The sequence below is a fragment of the Apteryx rowi genome, unplaced genomic scaffold, assembly GCF_003343035.1.
Source record: "Apteryx rowi isolate R43461 unplaced genomic scaffold, aptRow1 scaffold_235, whole genome shotgun sequence".
NCBI classification, from domain to species: domain Eukaryota; kingdom Metazoa; phylum Chordata; class Aves; order Apterygiformes; family Apterygidae; genus Apteryx; species Apteryx rowi.
Window position 1 is genome coordinate 1,001,002 of NW_020448697.1, and position 24,438 is coordinate 1,025,439.

The 24,438-nt window shown below is 38.6% G+C and overlaps 1 protein-coding gene across 1 annotated transcript in view; it reads left to right on the forward strand.

Annotated features, from left to right (window-relative positions):
- The first annotated feature begins 19,657 nt into the window (after positions 1-19,657).
- SLC35F1 (solute carrier family 35 member F1) overlaps positions 19,658-24,438 on the forward strand; it is a 106,772-nt gene continuing 101,991 nt past the window's right edge. The window contains exon 1 of the mRNA XM_026065948.1: positions 19,658-19,868. Within this exon, the coding sequence (XP_025921733.1) occupies positions 19,658-19,868 (211 nt within the window). The remainder of the gene's footprint in view (positions 19,869-24,438) is intronic.

Sequence of the window (24,438 nt, forward strand, 5' to 3'; positions counted from 1 at the left end):
CTAAAAATAACCTCCTGTCTTTTTTGAAGAGGCTGCTAGGTTAGGGACAGTTTTGAGGCTGTGTATTTCAACTTCTGTCAGGCTTTTCATTTGGTATTGCCCAACAATTTGATTAAGAAAGTAGAATAATCGAAAATCAACGTGACACACCGTAAATGGTTTTAAAACTGGCTTAGTGGCATATTTCTAAACCTAACTATTTCTTGATCAAACAGGACAATGAATTGTAAACTGTATGCTGTTTAGCGTTATTATCAGTGGAGGTGGAAGAAAAGAGAAAATAATCCCTGATAAAGTTTGCAGATGACACAAAGGTAAAGGAGATGATAAATAATGAAAAGAACAAGTTGCTGTATAGAGTGGTCTGCCTTGATTGCTATGCGTAAAATGGAAGAAAACAATACGAGTTTGTATGAGGCCAGGTAAAAGGACACACATATAGGAATAAATACCTTAGGCTATGCTAAGAGGATGGTTGACTATCCTAGGAAGCAATGAGAGAGGAAGGAGTTGAGACATTTAGTGGATAATTAGCAGAGTATGTCCTAGTTTGACCCTGTGGTGCAAAGGGGATAATGAGATTTTTTGATGTGTGAACAATGCAATACTGAGGGGCGAGGTTATATTAGCACTATTTTTGGTGCTAGTGTGACTGTTTTGGGTACACTGTGTCCCACTCTGTTGTTCAAAATTGGAGAAGAATAGTGATAAACTAGAGAAGGTTAAGAGCCATAAGCATGCTGAAAGGAAGAAAGCATGCTTTATAAAAAAGACTCAAGAAAGTCAACTTGTTTAATTAAACAAAAATAAGATTAGTGGATGACTTCTATATATGTTAAGCAAAAATTTGTAATAGAACTTTAGGAAACAGTGGTATAATGGAAGCTGATGCTAGACAAATACATTCTAGAAATAACAGATTTTTAATAATGAGGTAGTTAATCACTGGAACAACTTGGCAAGACTCTCCATTGCTGGACATTTTTAGGACAATATTGGATGCCTTTATAAAATAAGTACCCTATTTCAAACAGGAATTAATTCTGAGAAGTTTCATAGCCTGTGTTACACTGGAGGCCAAACTACACAGTCATGTGGATACCAGCTGACTTTTTAGCTTATTATATGTATGTTCTTTTGTTGCAACTTATACAGAGTTCAAACAAGTTAAATGTCCTCCCCCCAAAAAAAAGAATAAGTACCTGTGATAATTTTATTTATTTTAGTTTTCTTCTAATACGTGCTAGCTGTTACTGTAATAGACAGCTTCACAGGAAAAACCTTTGTCTGCAAAATAGCATTCTCTGGTAGTTTCCTGCCCAAAGATAGCTTAGTTGGGATGCCAAATAGCACTGAGCGCAGCTGGCTACATTGTTGGCCAGCCACCGGTACCTCAATAAAGTTTCTCTGAGAAGCTGATTTTCCTTCAAAGTATTTTGAGATATATTTTCCAATTTTCCAGCTAAACTTGAGCATCTTTATTGCTTTTTCCCATTTTGACTTCTTTTCGTATAACAGAGAACTGACAAAACCATAATACAGTCCACTGGCTAGAAATAAAGTGCAAATAATCAGTTCTTAAAACAACTTAATTAAGAATGTGACAGGTTGCTATGACTTTAAGTCAGTCAAAACTAGATGTCTTCCTGAAAGACAGGCTTTTGCAARAAGTACTGATTTTGATATCGGAATTAGAGTGTAGAATGTTTTGGTGTGTGTTATACCCAGGGTTAGGCTGCAGGAATGGATTGTTTCTTTTGGCCATGATTTTCATATTAATGCCATGTTCTGTTCAATTTTAATACCATGACATGGAAACGAAGGAAGTTACATATTTTCCTTAATATCTTGTGTAGTTCAGGTTAGCTGTTTGATGTGAAGGTGCCTGAATGCCAGAAGTAAAATTAAAAGAGTTTGTCTGAAAAATGAAGGAATTCAAACAGGCAAATAATAGATTTGTTAATGAAACAATAGGTAGGAATTGTGAAAGAAATAGCTGAAGAATAATTTGGAGATTGCTTTCTGCCTTGGCTCCATCTATGCTATTATGATTTACTCTTCTCAAAGTGAGTTTAGGATTAAATATTACATTGAATGATGAAAGTTCTGAGATAGTAAGTAAGGGAGGAGAATTTAAGAAACAGGGATCACTAGCAGGTGGTCAGTGAAAACTTAGTGAGATACGAGAAGGTGAGTATGTTACTTCTTGCTGCTAGAGGTAGAATTAACTGATACATGAAAAAATTATAAAAGCAAGGAAAGATTAAAACAGAAGTGAGATCCATTCATGTGGCATCCTAGTGGTTTCCCCTTCTGTTCGCTGTGCTTTGTACTACTGATGAATGCATAAATAATAACTTTGTTTAAAAGAGGCACTGTATAGGGAGAAGCAATGTTTCTRTTAGACTAACCAATACAGTTGGAAATAAGTTAGCTTTTGTATGCACAAGCTTCTTTTCAAGTCTGAAACAGAACTTGTTTAAAACTGCTCTTCCTGTGTCACTGTGAATTTATACCCTTATGGGTACTTGAAGAAAAACCATGACAGGTGTGAAAATTGAGTTGGTTCAAACAGAAGATCAGGAACTAGAAAGTAGCTGTAGTCCATAGATATAGTCCAAAAGGCATCWGACCATCTGGTTTCACCAGTGCTCAGGGAAGAGCCTCAAGGTCTATTATGCAGTCCGCCCTGTAGCTCATAGATGATACTTGTCAGGGTAGACTCAAAGTTATCATGGTAAAGAACTGTTGGTTATACTACTTTCTTGACAGTACCTCCCTAAAACCTGGGAGTTTCTTCTGGAATTGTGAACCTTGCATACTTTGGGTATCAAATTACACTTGCTTTTTGCTCGATAACAAAACAAAAAAAGCACTTAAGTGAAAATCTGAGTTATCCTTTTCTCCAGGGACTTCTCAATGGTAAATAGAACATTTGGCTGCTGAGGCTTTCAAGCCTGACTCAGATTTCACTTTAAAGAATCCAGTTTTCTCTGTGTCCTTTTTCAATTGATCAAAGTAAGAAATAGAAACATAGGGCCAGGTTCAAGTCTCATGAGACTGGACATACCATCACTGAATTTTGTCAGTGTAAATGTGTCCTGTGAGTTATATTCTGATCTTAGTAGCTGTATATTTATAAGAAAAAAAAACTATAAAGCCCCATGTATATAGATTACAACTGTAAATCTCTAATTGTCTCTGCAGGACAAGTTCACCAAAGTAAGTGCTTGCTTTTAAAACACACATTCTGAATTGTATTCAATTCCCTGCCTGAAATGCCAGGAGGAAGATGGAAGAGATGAAAAGAATGGACAAAATAGGAGGCTTGAGAAGAATGGGCATCATTTTCAAATGCCCAATGAGGTTCATCCAGTTAGAACTRTTGTTTTCAGTCGGGAGCACGGGGGAATGGAGTGTGAGACTTGGCCAAAGCTGTGTCACCGTAACCTTAGAAGAAGGAAAGCACAAAGCTTTAGGAAACTGAAAATCAATATAACAGGGCAATGAAAGTGTTTTTATTACAAAGAGCAAAAAGCCTCCACACAACAAAAGGTTCACTGAAAAAGGAAACAAGGAAAGTTAAAGGCTTTAGCAGTTTCAGGAAAATTACTGCAAAATAGGGTACACTTGTAAAGAGAAAATACAATATGCCTTTCTTTGAGAACTGAGGTGGTCTTGCCCACCGGGAGTTGGGAGGAGCTGAACCATCAGCACCGGTGTGCACCTTCCACTGCTTGTCCTTGGGGAACCTCTGTGTGGCCTCTCCGTTCCCATTCTGCTTCCTCCATTCAAGGTGGCTTTTTGGTATGTACCGCTGTAATATATGATAAGATAGTCCTTTCTCTGAGATTTTATGACCTGAACAGACACAACAGCCATTACTGGAGAGTAAATGGAGGCTGTGAAAGAACTGGGGATAGACCTGAGGGAGAAAACCTCATAGCTAAAGCTCCCTGTCTGCATTTCCTGATTCTCGCCGCAGGGGTAAGATCTTTGGACCAAGGTCCATAACCTGCATCCAGAAGCCAGGCTGGGCTCTGGGAATGCTTTTTCAGTCTGGCCTTGCAAAAATTATCAGACACCCTAGACAGCCTAACAGATGCTTGCCAAAAGTGTCAGAAGCTGCAGCTTATGTTTTTTAACCACTTGATGTTGCTATGGCACAAGCTCAGCAGGCAGTGTGGCCTCAGCGTGGTTGCTTCCCCAGCTACCAATTTCCCCGTGTCAGTCACAGGCGGTGGGAGGGCAGCACTGTGCTGAGGGGAGGCTTCTTTGCTCCTGTGGTTTCTTCTTGAACTGAAATACTCTTCTTGAAGGAGCAGTTCCTGAAGCCGCAGTTCTTGAACTGTTTTAAACTAGAAGAGGATGAATTGATGATATAATGAGTCTTTCTCATCTCTAATTTCCATAGTTTGATGAATTTCAGTATAGCATGTTTCATTAATATCGTATAAGAAAATGATTTGCAGGCAAATTAAGTGGTTGACATAGGTACTAAATAATAAAGCATATAAATTAAATGCAAGCACACAATTAGTTGCAAGATTAATGTGTCTCATCTTCTCCCATGATATCTCTCAAGTCTGCTTCCATATACATAATCACATTAGTTGAGCATGAAAATATTTAAATGTACACCTTAATATAATACTGATGATACTCTGTACATCACATAGCTATACAGCACAGACTGATGAAGTGTGATATTTCCCAAAAGCATAAGCTGAAAAGTAGCAAAAATAATATCTGATTCTCAGTTTGAAGGGCCATGTACTTTTGCATAGTAAGATGCATGCCCTAAGGAAACTATAATAGCAAGTGTGCCTTGATTTGATGGCCAGTGATACCAAAACTTTCTCACTGACTGCCACTGTTCTGTTCAGATAATTTCCCCTGTGCAGCCCTCTGATGTCAAGGTGTCTGTCTGGACACTTGGCCTAGTGATCAGATTTAGAGAGCTATGGGAAAAAAGTCACAATGAACAAAAAAAATTCTCTTCGTTAATGTCTTGTAAAGCTGAACATTTGAAGGGCTGTTGTCATGCCAAATTTGGTTTTCACAGGTAAAGGCATTTTTGCAGCTGCAAACTGTCTTCCATGATGTCCTCCCTTTCTGTCTCCCCCAAAAATAAGTCTTCTCTATAAATCCTATTGGGTAAATCATATTCATTATATTTCACAAGTCTCAACAAGTTTTCAGCCTTGTTCTGGATTTCGCTACTTGGGCAGGCCACAGGGTTGTTTTGACCCACAGCCAAATTTCAAGTGACAGAACTTTCTCTTTAGTGCGGGGGCCTTAGGAAGGTACATTTCAAAGTCATTATCAGCCCTGTCTGTTCCTCACATCACCTCGGGCCGGGAGCATCCAGATGAGTTACACCTGCTTAACACGGATATAAACACTGATTCCTGTGTCCTAACTGTGCTTTATACACAAAACCATTTGCCTTATTCAGAGTAATTTAATTACAGCTCAGTTAAATTTTAGTTTAATCCATAAGTAAACTAATGAACAAAATGAAAAGCTAATTTACTTTTTTACATCATGAGGTATTTAGCTGCTTTACAGGCCCATATGGTCCTTGTAAGATAATCAGTTACAGACACAAATTAACCAGCGTATGTTGCTCAGTAACAACATGTAAGGTACCTATAATTGTGTCACAATATGGCTTGCATGAATATAATCTCTTAAATCAGTGTATGTGCTCTATATGGTAGGTATGTCATTTGTTTCACTTACACAGCTTATAAAGAGAATTTCTGCCTTTTCTTTCTTTCTTTCTTTTATTTCTCTCTAGAAAAAAATAAATCAATGAAAAATGAAATACCTACTGTTATAGTAAAATCCCACTTAATGGCTACCTTAAATTCAGAAAGGCAAGGAAATTCAGAGTAAGACTGGAATTTCATCCTTCAGTTATAACTGGAGCCTTTCAATCCTCTTTTCACACAGGTGATTTCTGGAGAGCAATGCTATTGAATAACACAAAACTCCTTCCTCTTCTTTTCAGTACTAACAATAGGTTTATTCATGTGTTCTTGTAGTAGTAGCTCTGTAAAGCTTAATACAGAGTGACTCAAATATCATGCATGTACAGAAAATAATTTAATGCCTGTTTTTTCCTCACACTTCATTTCAACTGCCAGACTGGTCCCCTGCTCTCTTCACCCCAAGCACACATCTAGACTGTGCTGGGAGGAGTAATAAAGTAAACTTGTCAGCTGAAGGTTGTGACCATACTTGTATACAGCTGGGAGGTGAAAGATCCTCTGCTGGAGAAAATGCAGTTTGTGAGGAAGCATCCCTCTTTTCCAATGGACTTTGTACTCAGTTTTTGAGAAGTCACAGTTTTGGAGACAGCTGAGCTGGAATGCCATTCTCTCTGGCTGTCTTTACAGAGAGACGGCCTTCTTCAAAGGGCAATTCCCCTATCTTTAGAAGGAGCTTGTGAAGACCACTTTCTAATCCACATGCATAAGGGCGAAGCAGTATGAGTGTTCCCTACAATGTCTAACCTTTCAAAGGAGGGGCAATGCAGGGAAAATTGAGATATTCTCCATGAGATGAACAGTTGCCCCATGGAACGTTTGCAAGGAGGAATTACCATATTTTTAATTCTTTGCAGTGGACTGCATTTCTTTCTAGTGAAGTGCTAGGTGAGGAGAAACCTGGGGCCCTGATAATATAGGAGTGCCATTTGCCAGTGCCAGGGATGATGAGATGGGCACAACTGAAGGATAAAGGGAAAAACAGAGCTATGCCTCTTCCTTATCTACTGCAATCAGGAGAGCAGCATGGTGCTGATTAACTTCCCAGAATAAATCAGTGTGGCCTAAGGGCTGATCTGATTTACTGCAGCTGGGACTTTGTTTCTGATCCATTTTCTGCTGGTTCAGGAGTGCACTGTGGCTTGTCATCACCATGTGTGTAGGAAGGAGCAGATGGTGTGGGGTATCAGCCACACAGAAAGGGGAGATCCTCAGTTGCCTGTTTACAGCCTGTTTGGCTTCTCTGTGCTACTCCACTGTTCAGTGCTGGGAAGGCAAAAATATGCTTTACTCAAATTCCAGTAAGTAAATCTATTGTGTGTGATTGGTGATGTTTTAACAGAAATTTCTTTGGTTGCACATCCAAAATATAGATGCTAATATTGTGGACAAATTGCAGTAAAGCAACCAGGAAAACAGTGAATGCAGGCAGATAAACCAGGTCTGACCTTTTGACAGAGTATTTATCTCCTGCAAGAGGACCTTATAGCTCCCCTTTCTTCACAGGTTTCATTTTACTTTAAGTGAGTTGTCATTCTCATCTCTTAGGTCAGCAGTAGCTTTGGTAGTACGTCTGGGACCACAGCAGAATCCTGTAGGCCAAGAATTACTCTGTCCTGACCTTCTAAAAATCTGCACCTGACACCTTCCTAGATCACTTCTGAATTTTTTATTTTTACTAAGAAAAAAATGTTTCAAGCACCTTGCAATTTTAAACCCCATTAAAAACAGCAAAAATGAGATCAGTGCCTTTTTTTTTTTTTTTTTTTTAACAGAGTCTGTTCCATCAACGTGTCAGGTCTGTAATAAATTTACCATGTTGACAGAAGCAGTCATGCTGTTTCACTGGATTGAAAGGCAGGGAGAAAGGGAGAGATTTATCTCGGACCCTAAGGGTAAACCAATAAACCAGAACTACCTAACTAATATCTAAAAATGAAGAGCTTTGTGTTGCACATAGCTGATCTGTTCATTTAGCAGGAGATGAATTCTCTCCAGTTGTAGCTTCTGCTCACAATATCTTTTTTCTTTTTGAATTATAAGGAATAGAAATGTAAACACAGATTCATAAGTGTGAGCCTCGCATGAAGTTTTGTCTGGCTAATGGCTATTGCTGCTGCACAGTAAGCAAACAGTAAAAGCAAGGAGTTGAAGTATCTGCACTCCATTTTCATTTGAGAAGGGTAACTAACTTTGCAGTGGCCCCTTTCACTGAGTGCTTCCTTTCTTGGAGGCCTATGGTATCGCAAAAGTAGAAAAGAAGAGAAGACCTTCAAAAGCAACTATGGATTATGGCTGCATCAATTCTGGGCACCCGGTTTGAAACACCTTCAAGGGACCTTGTTTTTAGAAATAACTGGTGACTGACATGGAAGAAAACTTAACACCTTTCAAGTCCTCTGAGCGGGACACCCAAAATTGGTCACTTCCCTAAAATATTGACTTTGCCCAGATCTACAGAGGGATTCAGAGATGGTGATACTGAGCTTTGTTACCCTGATTTTTAGGTAATGAACTCCTGGAGTGGAATCTGTAAGCATGAATTAAGCACCTAAATTCCCTATTAAGGGAGAATAACTAGGCRAGGAAGGATAGCCTTCTGAAATCCCTCGTTGCTGCAGCACTGAGGTAATTACCTATGTAAAATTGGAATTCACTCTTGAAACCCTCCTGCTGTAGTGCTGTGCCTAAGCAATTGCTTTGGAGCTAGAAGACAAACTTCTCTTCCAGAAGATGGTACCCAACTTTATGACACAGCCTAACCCTTAAAATGGTTGCCTAAATGGGATCTAAGTTCGGGGATCTGTTCCTTCTGTGGAGTTCAAACACACATCTACTTCCTGTGGAGTATTAAAATTAGAGGTAAATTAGAAGTAGATCTCATGAAGGCATTTTCCATTCCTCCTGTTGAAGCTGGGCCATCACGAAACAAAGAGCACAGGCTTCACTGGCAAGATGAGGGAAGAGGAAGGCACTCACCCAAAAGGGAAAAATCCTGGCCTCTGTGTGTTAAAGAATTGTTGGAAAAAATGCRTAAAACTTTAATGTCCTTGCATTTGCCACAATACCATGAGCAAACAACTATGAGAATTACTCCTTCTTGAGAGGCTGCAAATGAGGCAGCAGGAATATTAACCCACACATGGGAAACAGTGAAAGATGGTCAGGACCTTGAAGAGTCTAAGTCAGAATGAGCCACAGGCATACAGACCTCTCTCCTTTGAAGTACCTGGGGATTTGGGAAAGTGTGCAGCAGCTTAGTGCCATCCTTGGTGAAATGCTAATGTGAATGTTCTTTGTCTTTCAGTACCAGCGATGCAATTACGGGGCCACTCTTCAGGGACCAATTTGAGAACATTTTTCTTGAGGTTTCTTTTACCTGTTTTGTCCTGTAAAGAAAATTCTGATCTGTGGGAATTGCATGTGCCTATTTGAGAAGATGTGGCCCACTGAAGCATGGATTTTTCAACTTTTCTATATTTCAATATTATTGAAAGTACCATTGATAATTTCTGGAAAAATTGCAAAAAATCAATGGTTGTGATCTGAGGTAGTAAGTCTGCTTTGTTTGAGCCAAGCAAAAGATTTTGCAAAAACAAGCCAGAAAAACCAACAGCCAATCAATCTGATTTTTAAATTATACTTTTACATTAGCATTAGATATTRAATGTTCTCTAGAATGAACAATCATCTGCATTTGGTAGCTGTGCTGATATAAAAAAACAGGAAAAAAATCTACATCTCGTAACAATTGAACTAGTGGTTCTAGTTCTCCAAAGGCTAGCCACCACCTTAGGAGATGCAATTTTGCACCTGCAGTATTCATACCTCTCCCTTTTTTATCCTCTAATTTTATTGGACAGACAAATAAAGCATCATCTGTTTGTGGGTGCACATCTGRTATTCAGGAGTGCATGTGCTTAGAGTTATGCATTTCACAAAGGCACAACTTTTGCAATTTTCAAGAGTATCAGCAAAGATTTGAAATCACACACATCATTAACTCATGTACATACTTTTTTCTAGGAATTCTGCCTAATTTTCCAAGTCCATACTCCTTGTTTCTGGCCATACTGAATTCAGTCACACAAGCATCTATCACTTGAGGAATCTTGAGTCATTTAAACTTGTTTTCCATCAGAGCGCTCAATCACCACTATCAGTGGCTTATCAGTGGCAGGGATATAGCAGGAACTATAATGCTTTTCGTCTCTTTCTTTATCAACTGTCTCTCAATAGCTGTAAGTCCGTAAGCGCCCATCAGTTTAAACTGTATTAACACACTGTGCAGTAATGGCAAGAGAGCAATAGCAAGCGATGCTGTAGTTCTTAGGGCACTAGTGAGCTATTTTTCTTGACGTTGGGAATCATCCAGGTCTATTACTGCAGGCTCTGAGTCCCTCTGAGAAAACTGGGAGCTGATGATGATCTTAACAGAACTGAAACTTTTAAAACTGTTTCTCATGTTATCTAAAGACATTCATCGTTGCATTTATAATGTCCTGAGCTTCAGACATAAAAACCACTGCAAGTGAGATGAACTAATGGAATTTGACTGAGAACTTCATTTTCTTCAAGAGTCAGATAGCTGTCAGTCCTTCCCCATTCCACTTTCCTCTAAGAGCTAAAAGGTCTAACTGATGCATTTAGAACAGAGTAACAGCATACATCTATCTCACATAAGGCCATCTATTTGTATGCTTTATTCTTTAAGTATAAAACAGTGGTGCTCAAGCTTTTCCAGCAGCCCAATGGCTCTGCCTAATTTTAATAGGATAAAATGTAAAATTTTCAGCAGCTCTTGTTGTTCATGTAGAGTTCTAGCCTGAGAAATTACAGCTCACTCTTAATCCATACTAGATTTCCTGATTCTATTTCTGAGATTGGAAATCTYATTTTTGGAATTAATTTCTGGAAAATGACGTACCTTTCCTTTCTTGCACAGACCAATCTCTGAATTGAATGGAAGAGTTCATGGTTTCAAAGTACCATATTAATCAAGTAGTGTTTGTAACTATTTTTGTAAGCTTTCATGTGGAAAGTAAACTCTGTCATTTATTGTTCCAATCAAGATGAAATCTCTAGATCTAGGAACCTTGATTTCTCTCATCAGACTGGGGTAGATAGTGACAATTTATAAAAGTTTGTGGGCCGCAGTTAGCTTCAGTCAGTTTATTTGACCAAAATAACCTGAAATATGATTTTGTTATCAGGTGGTAATCTATAATTGTATTTTTGATTCCATCAGAAAGGTTGAAATATTTTCAGTCTCTCCAGTGCTCTCTAGACTGGGAAGTTTTCAAGAACTACATATGGAGAGACCTTCACTGTTAAATGGAAAAGGTCCATGGTGTTCAAAGTCCTGCTGTGATCTGTAGGTGAACTAAGCGCTAGGAAAGGGCTGGTTAGAGGGTAGCGGTCTATTTTAGAATTTAGGTGTGTTTTTAGGATAAACTCGTTTTTGTTTTTTTTGTCAGCGGGTATGGTTAAGCTGACTATTAACAAGTTGCATCAAAAAAAAAAAAGGAAGAATTATCTATAATGTTCTGCCACTGGACTCCATCTAGATAAGATCATGCTTTTTGCTGCTTTTCAATGCATTTCTTATTAAAAATAAAAATATGAAGTGCTATGTTTGCACTTGCAGTCACTGCAGCAGATTGTCTCTGCAGTGTATTGTTAAATATTAAATGTAGGAGTAAGTTTTATATTGATAAGAATAGCCTTAAAGCATTTCCAGTTCCTTTGTTCTTAAAGAATTATAAAACATATATATTTCTGAGCACATGGGTGTGTGTGTGAACTTGAATAAAAGCCTATAATAAATGAATCCCATTTTCAAGAGTTGCTGTAATTGGCAATGTACAAGAGATAAAAAATTTATTAGGTAAGATCTTGTCTTAAGAAACTGCTCCAGAGAATCTCGAGACTTGCTGAATATGATTCTGCTTTGTTTTTATCAGAACCAAGCAATTTATGCTAGCCCCTCAAGCTATCATTTAAAAGAAACAGGGCCCTGAGTCAGCTGCAGCTTGGAGGTGGATGTACCTACATCTTGAATTTTACTRCCACTAAAAGGCTCTCAAACTCAAGCCAAGTTGTATTTCAATAAAAATCAGAACCTTAAAATTAAAAAAACCCCAACACCCTAAGCAACTAGGAAAGCCAGAACATAAAAAATAAAAAGCATGCACAGCTCTTCCTGTGCCCAGTGTGTTCCTCCAGTTAATTTGGTGACTGGGTGGCAGCAAAGGCTGCCTGGGCTTCTCCAGCTCTTGGGAGGACCCATGCGAGGTCTGGCTGGCTGTTCTTTGCTCCTCACTGCTGTTTCTGGGGCTTTGCATGAGCTACAAACTTCAGCTTCATGCTGAGACTCCACTTTGCTTGCCCATTCCTCGCAGCCCCTGCAGCCTTCTCTGTGGAGCCACCTGGGTGGCTCCCTAAAGAAAGAACAGTCTCACTTCTCTCCTTTGGGGTTCACCTGGGTAAGACATTTTCTACAGAAATGTAATGTATAACCGGGAACATAGAAATATGGTCGATCCCATGCAAAACAAAGCTTCACTGCACTGAGGAAAGTATCTAAAAGATTTGGTTCTCATTGTCCGGAGTCACAATGACAGTGAGGGGAAGGTGGTGACCTGAGCAGGCAAGAAGAAAGGGTGATAGCAAGAAGGCACAGAGCTCTCCTCCTTTCCTCAGCTTAAGTTAGAAAGCCTTTTAACTGCAGTGAAAAAGAAATTAATTTTCTACTCTGGCCCACCTGGAAGGGCTCAAGGCCTTGGTAGAAAGAAGGGAGGAAGGAAGAAAGGAAGGAAGGAAAAGAAGGAAAGCAAAGAAAGAAAGAAGGGAAGAAAGAAGAGAAGGAGGGAAGGAAGAAGTCTTTTTTAGCTTAGTCAGAATGCAGGACAGAAAACAGATGAGGAACTCAGGGTTAGCAATTTTTTCCAATACCATCTTTTCTTCAAAAAATAGGCCTTGGTTTTCAAGRTTTGGAGCTTTTCAGACCAGCCAGAAGACTTAAGACACTTGGAGTCCACAGTGCTGTCCTCTTGTAAAGAGACTAAAGTGTTCAAGTTTGGAAAATAGCTAATCCTCTCAAGATACGGCAAAGGATCTGCATTTCTTTTGAGCATCAGTGGGAGCCTGAGGTACTTTGCAACTAACCATGCAGAAAATTCACCCTTAGTGCTGAGATCAAGTATACATCATTTAAATGCAATTGAAGATTTCAAAGTAATAACTCAGTAGGAATTAAGTGATAGATAGGCTTGGTGTTGCATGGGTTTCATTCTCTGATTTTTAGGTGAATATTAGAGTTATTCATATTCTAATTGAGTATATGGGTTTAGGTGGTATTGAGGCTTTGGTATTTTACTGTTCAACAATGCAGCCTTGATGTCTATATTCTGAAAATATTTTAGGTTGGTTTGTTCTTCTCTGCCAGAAGTAAAAAAAGGCTTTTGTGTAGACCTTCAAGACCATTACAGTTATTTGGGACATCTTCCAGTATGGCCATGGAGAATGCACATTATGGGAGTAGTTGACTAATAGAATAAATGCGGTGCATGTGCCGGCTGTGTTATTATCGGTATGTATGTGGGGGAACTTGCTTGCTCTTTAGTGCTATGAACATTTTATTATAGAATGTTGTGATCACTTATGTAAATTGCTCTAAAGCGTGATGCAGGTGCTTTAATATATTAACTGAAGATACTTGCTGCTATCCTTACCTTACTAAGAGAGGCAGAGAGGAGGGAAGGTTTGCATGTGCCAACTTGTAGAATTTCTTCCCTCTGTAGCAGACATATCAGAGTAGTGGGAAAATAAGAAACACTGAGTTTTTGTGCAAAATTAGCACATAATCTCTTTCTCTAGGTACAATCAATTTCAAAGCAATGCAGGACAATTAGGAGGTTTTCATATGTTTAAGACCTATTAGAAAACCTGCAGCTTTAGCTTTCAATGAGAGCTCTGTTGGTTGTCCTGAAAAAGGTTTTAGCAAGTCTTGTTAATTTATTCTTTCACAAGCTGCCCATGTGCATCAAGTGCACCCAGTAAATTATGGGAGTAACATTCATGTCCTCATTAAGTAGCTATTTAAATGTGATGGGATGTTGGAACTTAAAAACTCATCCATGGTAGAAGCAACTACATTTCATGTTTTTGACATGGAGTTTTTCACGTGTGCTTTTCCTATAGTAGTATGTATCAACATTTTTATTGATAGGTATTTAAGATAAGATTCCACATCCACCTTTAGGCATTTAAATAAATAATTCTCATAGGGAAATAACTTCAGCTCACTTTGAATAAAAGTACAGTTTTTAAGACTGTTTTTTTTTTTAAGACTTGTTTATTTTTTCTTACGCTTTTATATAAATACATTAAAACATACTCAAGTGAAGAAGCTTGGCAAAATCATAGTGCAGTGACAAACATCATCAACTTAGCTAAGGCATAACAGTAATCAGTCTCTAAATGAAGTGTATCTGTTTTTTTCTTTTTTAAAGACACACTTGGAACATTTTGAAAGATAACTATGTATAGCAGTCATTATCATCCCGGAGAAAGCGTAGTTCTGCCTGCAGGCCTGTTAACAGTGCTACAGAACAGCCTTTACAGAGGTGTTCATCTTGTGAAACCTCAAATCAGGAAATAGACTGCTAATCTCCTGACTACTGGAGTCTGTGGCATGCTGGAAGATTAACACGCCTCATGCTAGAGATTAAAAGTACCAGTAGCCTCTGTTTTTTACCCTCTAAAGTACTCTTTAACTGATGCAGTGGGGACCTTTCAGTGGAAAGGGACCAAGTAAAGTACAAAAGAGAGGAGGGAAAGCAATGAAGTTAAAAGAAAACTGACATGGAAAGTGCTTTAAAATAGGATTTAGTGTCAGAATAAAACAGCCCTGAATGTTTAAATCACTTAGCCACCCTTTGTAAGTCACTGATTCATCCAGCATGTGGCAGCTGTGATGGTGTGGCCCATTCTGAATGTTGCACTGCATTGATTTGGTGCTGTAAATTATGTTTTAATATTTTGGGGAGGAGATGGAAATGGACTAATAGTCAGAGCTAGATGTTCTAACCTCATGAAAAATAATTGCAGGAGAACGTGAGGTTATCTATCTAGTATTTTTTGTCATGCCAGCATGTATGTGCTAGGAACCAAGCACTAGCTTTAGAGTTTTTTGAAATGAGAATATCTGCCTTCAGAAGTTTGTGATGTTACCGTGGCTGATAAACAAGGAGAAAAACAACTAACAGAAATTTCCATATGCCTGGAGGAGCAAGTAAAAATGATGCATAGCATCTACCAGCCCAAATGTTTAAACAGAATTAAATGGCTCCCAATGTGAAGTTGAGGCTTTATTGTCTGACAGGGTTTCTAAAGAGGCTGTAAAGAAGTATTGTTTAATCTCTGTTAGCGTATCATGAAACTCCCATGACAGATGCCTAGCAGTGTGACACCTGGAGGTCTAGGACTAATTCTGACCTTCTACTTCCTACTTCAAAATACACATCCAACTCAATAGCAAGTGTTGGACAGATTAACTAGCAAGAGTGCCTAGACTGAAATGAATTTAATGATTGTTTTCAATACAGGATTATATTTCAAATGCCAGGAAAAAATTCAAGGACACAGTCTTAAACTGGTATTTTCCAAGAGAAGAATGTCTTGCTCTGTATTACCAAATGAACATCATGAGTTCATGAGAAGATCAAAGTTCAGAGATAAGCTGAAAGTCTTCCCCTGTTTTAACTTGGCTTGAGGAGACATTGTTGATCCTAGTGGGGGAAAACAGAATTTTTGAAGATTTGCTTTATTTTGCTATAAATTGGGTACAAGTAGAGAAATAAAATAACACACAACTAATGAGAAATTGCACTCTAAAAGGCAAAAAGCCTCACTTCTGTGAAGCTTTTTGTAGTGAGATTCTTTTTGTTGTTCTGTTTGAAGGCCCTCAAACCATACTCCTTTTCTTTCAAAGTATAAATGAATGTCACTTCCTCAGTGAACGGATGTACTGCTGAAACTGGTGTCGTAGGCCAAAGGCTGGGGGAAGAAGTCATCCTCTTTGTGCCAGTCTTTGTGTGGTGGAGGGTTTGAAAACCAACACGGAAAGTGTTGCACTTAGGAGCTGTGTTGCACATTTCAACAGTATGATGATATTTAGAAAAGATACTGCCTAGTGAGTGCTTGAGATGTTAGCACTAAGTGCTTGCTTTTTCCCTTGTCTAAAGGAAAGTAGTGGTAGTGGTTAGTGCTAGTTGCAGCCTACAGTGATGAAGGAAGAGGAACATACCAAATCTTCTGTCCCCCTTAGGAATAAGACTGTAGAAAATGGGTCACTGTAGAAAATGGATCATCCTTGCTTAAAGTATGAGTACTTCATGGACTTTGAATTAGTTCTGCTTAAACATCTAACTTATACTACTTATACTTCACACTAAAGAGATAAGAAAATAAAAACAATAATAAATAAAAATAGAGAATAAAAAAAGATGTATTTTTTCTATGTCATATATAATCTGTGAAATGTTCAACTAAGTTCTGGCTGGAGGAGGAACACAACAGTTCGATTCTGAAATCTAATTTTTCTTACACAAGTAAGAAAAAATATCGAAGTGTGTGTAAAAACTACTTGCACTGGTCTTCCACAAAATAGTTTTCAATATTTTTTACATTCTTTTACTGTTCAAAAGACAATTTTTACATAAAGGCTCTCTTGATCTACAGAGATTATATTCTGATCAGCATCCAGAGTTTTTCTGAAGTCTTGGAGAGGTTCAGGTTCATAGTCTTGATTCTTGTCCATGTCTTCTTTTACTGAACTCTTAATTGTCTTTTGTCTTCTTTGGGAATTTCAGTAATACAATAGTGAGTGGAATTTTTGACATATTTTTTAATTAATAGAAGATATGCAAAGCTATTCTAAACCACTGCTTTGGAAAAGAGAACACTTGCCCACACAAAACTGCAGAGAACACCACAAAATATGAATTACCTTGAAGACACCAGCAAAAYATCTAATTTCTTGTTTGTATTTTTATGAAATGTAAAATATAAAAGCTGAGGACAAGCTATAAGTAGGTCTGCAAACAGCTGCATGTTTTCTGTAGGAGAACTGTCACTTGTAAATTTGGGCGAATGACTTGATAAAGAATCAACCATTGAAAAAATACCTGATTTATAAATTGCAAAATGACAGGGACAGAATCAAAATGTACTCCGAAGAGGGCTATGGTTATCATATAAAGCCCTGAAAAAAATTAACTGGTCTTTTTATTTTTTGTTTGGTTGGATTTTTAATACGAGTGTCAGGACTGTCTGGTTAGGCCTGGTGACATATCTAAATATAGAGAACTGCGATAAAAAGTTCTGCAGTTTATAAGGCCTCATCAAACTTCCCACCAGAAGAAAAAAAATGGTATGATTAGTGATGTCCAACAGCTGATTGCCATGTGGAGCAAGGAACATATTATTGACAAAATCCTTTCATGAGTGATTAAGTGAGGCTATATTTAGCTTTCTGTAAATCAAAGTAGGATCCAAGATACTTCTTTCTAGAACAGATGCAATACCACAATGGAAGTAATGTAACGTTTGCTAATGGTCTTATCTGAGGCATAGAGAAAGGCTAATAACTACCTGTATCCTGTGTAAAGCAGCAAAGCATTTAGGGATACAGATTTGCAAACATTAATTTATTAATGAATAAAACTACAGAAACTACAGATGAGGACAGTGCTGCATGAACCTTCATTGCACCTCAAAGACATAAAAAACAGCATTCAACATGATAAAGGATAAAAGTATACAAGTTTATAAGCTTATTCTGTGGATTTAAATCACAGACACTGTTCCAGTTTCCTGTTTCCCATCACTAGCATTGCAGATGGTGGCAGGAATTGAGGCTCCGTAGCTTTGGCAGCCTTCGCTTCCTAGTCTTAGATGTCGTCTCTGTTGAGTGTGTTTATTTCACACGGTTGTTTTGCATTGGAGTGAGCAATGTAAAAGTTGAGGCAGTGGTTGCTGAATCTGAGTTTCTACTTATGCAGCAGTTTTCCATCAAAACACAAGATTCAGCCCAATAAAGTTTGTTCTCTTACTCTGTGTCAGACTGATTGCCAGCGAGGTATGTTATATGAATATAACTACCCAGGCTCCTGTGCTTTCCAGTGTCTGTTTGTTTGAATCATGCCATGACACTGAGACACATTAGTGGGAAGATTGTTTATGAGAAAAAGAGAAACAAATTTGACACTTGAGTTTACTAGGAAACTTGCTGCTGTAGCACAGATCCTCCTCGCAGCTGAATAGTCACAGCCAGGGTCAGAGAAATCAGTCAGGGAAAGCAAAGCAGCCTTGGAGCAATTTTTTTTTTTTCTGTCTGGGAGAGGAAAACACGTGCAAAATATTTTTACAGCTGAACAGAGTGCTCCCCTCCTTCCATAAGATTGTTTAATACCTTTTTCTTTGTACCAGGGCTGTAGTGAGACCTGTGTGTAACATGCTCCTCTCCCATCTTCCTGTCTCTTTCCTGGGTTCCCTCAGGGACTTGCAGCCCCTCTTTCTGGGGCGGGTGGCAGTGACAGTGGCAGCCRGCAGGGCTGGGACTATATGTCCCCCTCTAATGTCCTTTTGCGTTTCCTTGCAGTAGTTCTTCTTGCTCCTGTTCCACGCCAACATGCTGCATTTTTGCATTTTTGTGCTTTTGCAAGAAGGGTGCAGCTATGAAACAGACTTGATCAGCGTGACAGTACTGACAAAATAGTGGATGTGGGAAAACTCTTAAGGGTAATTAAGTATGTATATATATATACATATATAAATAAGTATATATAATAGGTAATTAAATATCTATACACATATATAAATAAGTGTGTGTATATGTGTGTGTGTGTGTATATATATATATATAAAATTTATATATATATAAACCTCTGTGCGATGGAGACAGAATATCCTATGACAAAAACTGAAGAAAGCAAGGTGGTTTGGGCTGAATTGAACTGTGCAGTTAAGAGATAATAAAGTTCTGAGGAAAGAAGAAAAGAGACAAAGACACTTGGAAAGGAAAAGGATATCACTGAGAAGACTGAAGAAATGATATAAAAAGGATATAGGCTGTAAAAGAGTGGGCTTTCGGATTTAACAGTTCCTTGAGTAAAGAGGAGAAAATGATAGACAGAGAACATGCAACAAAGCAGCAAGTATCAGATAGCTGTGGGGAGAGGGAATGGGGAGCCTGGTAACAGGAAAATGCAGAGGAAGAGTCAAGAAATACAGACTAATACAAGACACCAAACTGGAAAATACATTTTCAAAAAGCAGAGGAAGACAGTAATGAAAAAAGTGGACGCTCCCCCGCACAAAACAGAAGGGAAAGTAAGCAATGACAAAGATGAAAGAAGATGCACASGCTTGCACAGCAGATGGAAAGAACACTTTATACAATGAAATGGAAAAGAAAGAAAGGAATATACAGTAAATTCACATTGATGGCAAAACATGATAAAATCCTTTCTCCGATTTTTCTCTGTGGCTCCTAAGTTCTGGAACAGCTATAGCTCTGCCTTTATCTGAATGATACTCCTGGGTCTTTATATTAGTGAAGACACTGGAAGAAAACAGTGCTGTATTTTGGTCACGTTTATCCTGTGTACATGTGAAATTAAATGGTAAATATTTACTATCTATGCTGTGTTTGGGCAATGTTTAAGTCAGTGATAAGAGCAGAAATAATATAAAAGTTACATCAGCAACATCCAGCAAGTACTTCACTGATTGAAGCATCATGTTTCTTCCTGTGTTGTAACACTTTCAAACATGCTTCTTGCAGGAGGATGAGCATATCTGGTTGGTGAAGAGGCTGAATGTTTTATGTCTGTATTTTTCTCATTCTTTTTAGGGACCTCTTGCTGTCTGTGGCTCTTGGCCAGGTACTCTCCCTCCTTATCTGTGGCATTGGCCTGACGAGCAAGTATTTGTCAGAAGATTTCCATGCCAACACACCTGTTTTTCAGAGCTTCCTCAATTATATCCTCCTATTCTTGGTCTACACAACAACGCTAGCTGTCAGACAAGGTGAGTGACTTTCTCTGAAACACCTAACTGTTGTGGAGAAAACAGTCAGCTAGGATAAGGCTTTTCTGGAACAGCAACAACTGAGTTATACTTGACTGTCGTTTAGGTACATATGCTAATAACATTTGTAACATATTTATATTAACAAATAATACATACTGGATGAACTGAAAAAAATAAATCTTCACTAGCAAGGAATAAATTAGTAGATAGCAAGGATGGTGATGCTGCATAAAAACAAAAAGATATATCAATACTATTCACTTCCTAGCTATTCTTATGCGAATGCTCTTCTTAACACCTGCCTCTCTGGTTCCACAGACACACAGTCAGGGTTAGTTTTATATCTGACAGCATGTCCTGCTGGGAAATGTTAGTATGCCTTACATCTTACATAGGTTAAGGAGAACTTAGATGCAAGCAAAGAAGAGGTAGCTAGTTCTAGTTGCTGCTCAAGGCAGAGTCACCTATTATTAGCAAAAGAAAAGAAAGAGAAAAAAATCCCTAGGAGATGTAGGTAGGGGATTCTGGATTCTGTGGTCTCCCCGAGATGCTCGTGAACAGAGCAGCTCTGCGGCCCTGTCTCTGTTATGGGACAAGGCCTTTGTAAGCGATCTGGCCTCCAAAGTGAGAAATGTACTCAYGCACACTTCGTGCGTGACTATTACATAGTTTTTTACTATTACTATTACTTAAAACTATTACATAGTTTTTTATGACTTTCCTGCCCATCCCTCCCTTCTCTGAGATTTCATGCCTAGATGAGGTGTGGGACATGAATGTGTTTTAGTACATTTCTCACCCACTCATTTTTGCATAATCATTTTATTTATTCACCTTTACTGAACACTTGGATTAGAAGCAAAATAAAAGAGCAAAAATATCATACCCTTACCTGCTTACCCTCTTCTGACATAAAGAAGGGAGAGCTCTAAGGATGAAATGAATAAACAAATTTTTTAGGCCATGGTACATTTATCAGCATACTGGAGGCTTCACATTTTCATATAGAAGCAAATATTTTGAGATCTTCCTTGACCTTATATCTTCTCATGATTTGGAAACAACCATGAAGCTTAAGTTCTTCACTCTTAGTACAGTACTGTGATACAATACTCTAAAATATGATAGTGCTCCGAARATAGTAAGTACTTCATTTCCATTAGAAAATGAACATTTAAAAATGTACTGCTGTGCTCCAGCACAAAGTGCTTAAACGTATTCAACTTAAGTTTGTAAAACATGCTCTCCATTGACATTTTTCAGAACTGATGAAGGCCAATTTGCTGAGGAAATGTCAACTCTCATATATGGAAAGATTGATCAGGCAGTGTTTCACTGTCTTGATGTTTCAGTTTGTGTAGGGGGAAGCATCACCAAATGCTTTCTCCACAAAAGGTTTAAAATGTGTATTAGTAGCATCTTTCTGGAGAGCTATGGTTAAAAATAATTCTTCTGAGTGTTAAGATTGCCTAGCTGTTCACAGGTTCTATCCCAGAAATGTCCTTTTCAAGACTGATTTAGATATTTTCACACAGAATCACAGAATGGTTGGGGTTGGAAGGGACCTCTGGAGATCATCTAGTCCAACCCCCCTGCTCAAGCAGGGTCACCTAGAGCACRTTGCACAGGATTGCATCCAGGCGTGTTTTGAATATCTCCAGAGAAGGAGACTCCACCACCTCTCTGGGCAACCTGTTCCAGTGCTCTGTCACCCTCACAGTGAAAAAGTTTTTCCTCATGTTCAGATGGAACTGTCTGTGTTTCAGTTTGTGCCCGTTGCCTCGCGTCCTGTCGCTGGGCACCACTGAAAAGAGTCTGGCTCCATCCTCTCGACACCCTCCCTTCAGATACTTGTACACGTTGATAAGATCTCCTCTCAGCCTTCTCTTTTCCAGGCTAAACAGGCCCATTTTGGAAGCTAAGTCCCTGTGACTTTTAAATAGATTACTTTTTTGAAAATGCTAGCTGCTGAAGGGGTGTATAGCCTGTAATACTGCTGTGCATTGCAGGGGGTTGTTTAGAATACTGTTATGACACCTGATATATACTGATTTCCAAAAACTCTATCAAGCGCTTGTTTTACACATATAAAAATATTTGTTAAAATTATACAATATTTTTATAAATAATTTCTATCTCTGTTAAAAATGTAGTGGAGGACTAAAGGGAGTTTATTTGAACTATCTGTTGTTTCAGTAAAGCAGGTTTGTGAAGCAAACTGGGAAAGTGTYAGGGAAACGTGAAAATTATTTTCTGGGCATGCAAGAATGGTTGGGGAAGGTGTTTAAACAGGCCTACAGAGCATATGAACAACTATAGAAAAACATAAAGGGTACCAGTGGAATAATCTGGAAAGGAGCTGTCAAAAAGAGATAGATAGTTTTGGCATAGGGTCCAAGAAAATCTGGAACAAAATTGGCTACAGAGGCAAAGAAAGCCATGATCCAGGCGCTCACCATAACATTGCTGCTGAATGATACGGCAACACACAGCCAATTCATTTACTCAACTTTTAATATTGCCAAGTGATTGAGCTTGACATTGTCTTTTTGCTTGTGTATTTATTTAAATTCATTATCTGTGTTTGTTCCACTAAGGCAGTTTTTCTAGCAGCTCTAATCATTTGGCTTCGTTAACAGATGGAGATCGCATAGTAATTATATTAATTTTATAGGGGCTGATTCTGTTCTGAGCACCGGAAACATCAGAAGGCTTTTTTTCAAGTGTGATTCTCCTACTCTGTAGGCAAGATTTCAGATTCTTTAAATTACCGTCTTTCTCTGTCAGAAATCAGACCATCCTAAGTTGGCTGGCAGTCAAAAATGACTGCATCCCTTTGTCTTTTTCTTTGCTTGCTTTGTTAATCTCTGGGGTTTTGCAGAAACRTGCCAGCATAGAAGGAGTCACTTGAGGTGGCCAAAAGAACTTAATTCACTGTAGGACTGAAAACTAATTTCCTGGGACATCAGGAACTCCTCTTTCTTTAGAGGCTTCTTCYTGATTTTGTTTTACTCTGCCTCCCCTTTGACTTAGCCTTCTCTCAGTGTTCATCTTCTTGCCCAGAATAAGCTCCCTGAGTGATACTGAAAAGGTGAAATTTGCACTGAGTTCTGAAAATCATCAGGGGCTGATGATTAAAGCTCGTGATTACTGAGCTCCTCTGACCAAAGCCATCAGCAGTGAATGCCCAGCTTCTAGCAACCGAAGTTAGTCCATGGACATCAACAGCTTCCACTACATTTTTTTTATTTTGGATCATGAATGTTTTTTCCCAGATAATTTTATCACAGCCCTTTAGTGAGTGCAAAGATTAGGACTAACGCCTTGCAGTTCATCCTCATGGGATCAGGCAGTGTAGGACATAGACAAGTCCTGCAGGAGCTGCAATCTCTGAGTACCTTTAAGCTACATTCCCTTAGGAAAAAAAAAAAAAAAAGCCAGCATGTGCTGTAGGTGAAGATGGGGAACACTCTGAATGCAGTAAAAGTGGGCTCAACAGTTTTAAGCTGTGACGTTCCCATGACTTTTCATCATTATTGCAATTTGTTCTCATGACCAGAAATGAGCAATGACAGAAATGTCACAAGGAGATCTGTTCTTATGAGATTTTCTGATGAGCCATACAACATGGATACTATTCAGGTAGTGGTCATGAAAAGGGAAAGGATTTGGCCAAACTGAGATTTTCCTGAAGCAAAATCCAACTACCTTTTCTGTTGGCTGAATTCTGACTGTTTGTGTTAAATGATGGGTCTGGTAACTAGAAAACTCTCTCTGTTATACTTGATATTTTTGTGCTCAGCTTAATATTTCTTTTATATGTATGTTGAAGTTCAGCATTTTATTTTCATTAAGAAGTGAGTGCTGTGGTTCTTCCCTGCTAGGAATGCACACACTCAGGCGTGCACAAATGCCAGTAGACACTTACTTACCCACAAATACGTACCTGCTATAGCTTCCAGTCAAATGCTCATAAATGCGCCAATATTGAAGTGCCGGGGTCTGAATAGAATTCTTTAGGGGCTTTTTTTGCAGGAAAACCATACTATAAAAATTAATGTCACTAATGCAACATTATAAGACATTGATATCATTATAAGACAGATATCATTATGTTTCATTATGTTTCATCTAGCTGATTGCCAAAAATTTAATAGGTAATAAGGAAATCCTCATTTCTTTCTTGAGGTGACTTACTTTCGTGCCTGTTGTTTTCACAGCCAAAACCTATTTTTGTCCATGGTAACACCTCTGACTTGAGAGGAAGGCTCTAACGCATATTATCGCAGCTCAGTCCCCTCATTGGCAGAGGATCCAGCTTAACAAAATCCTGTCAAGACACTTGCAGATATTCCTTTGGGTTGCAGATTATTACTAATTGAGGAAAAGAAAAGCCTTAGCAATCCTCCTGACAGGGAAATGGAACTAGGGGACGTAGAGCTGGTGGAGATGAGTTTTAGCACGTTAAAAAGCAGCAAGTGGGAAATTGTCCACAGTGGACCAGAAGGTGCTAATTACTAACAGTCAACACGGGTGAARGCATCAGCAGCTTGCAACCAAAAATAAA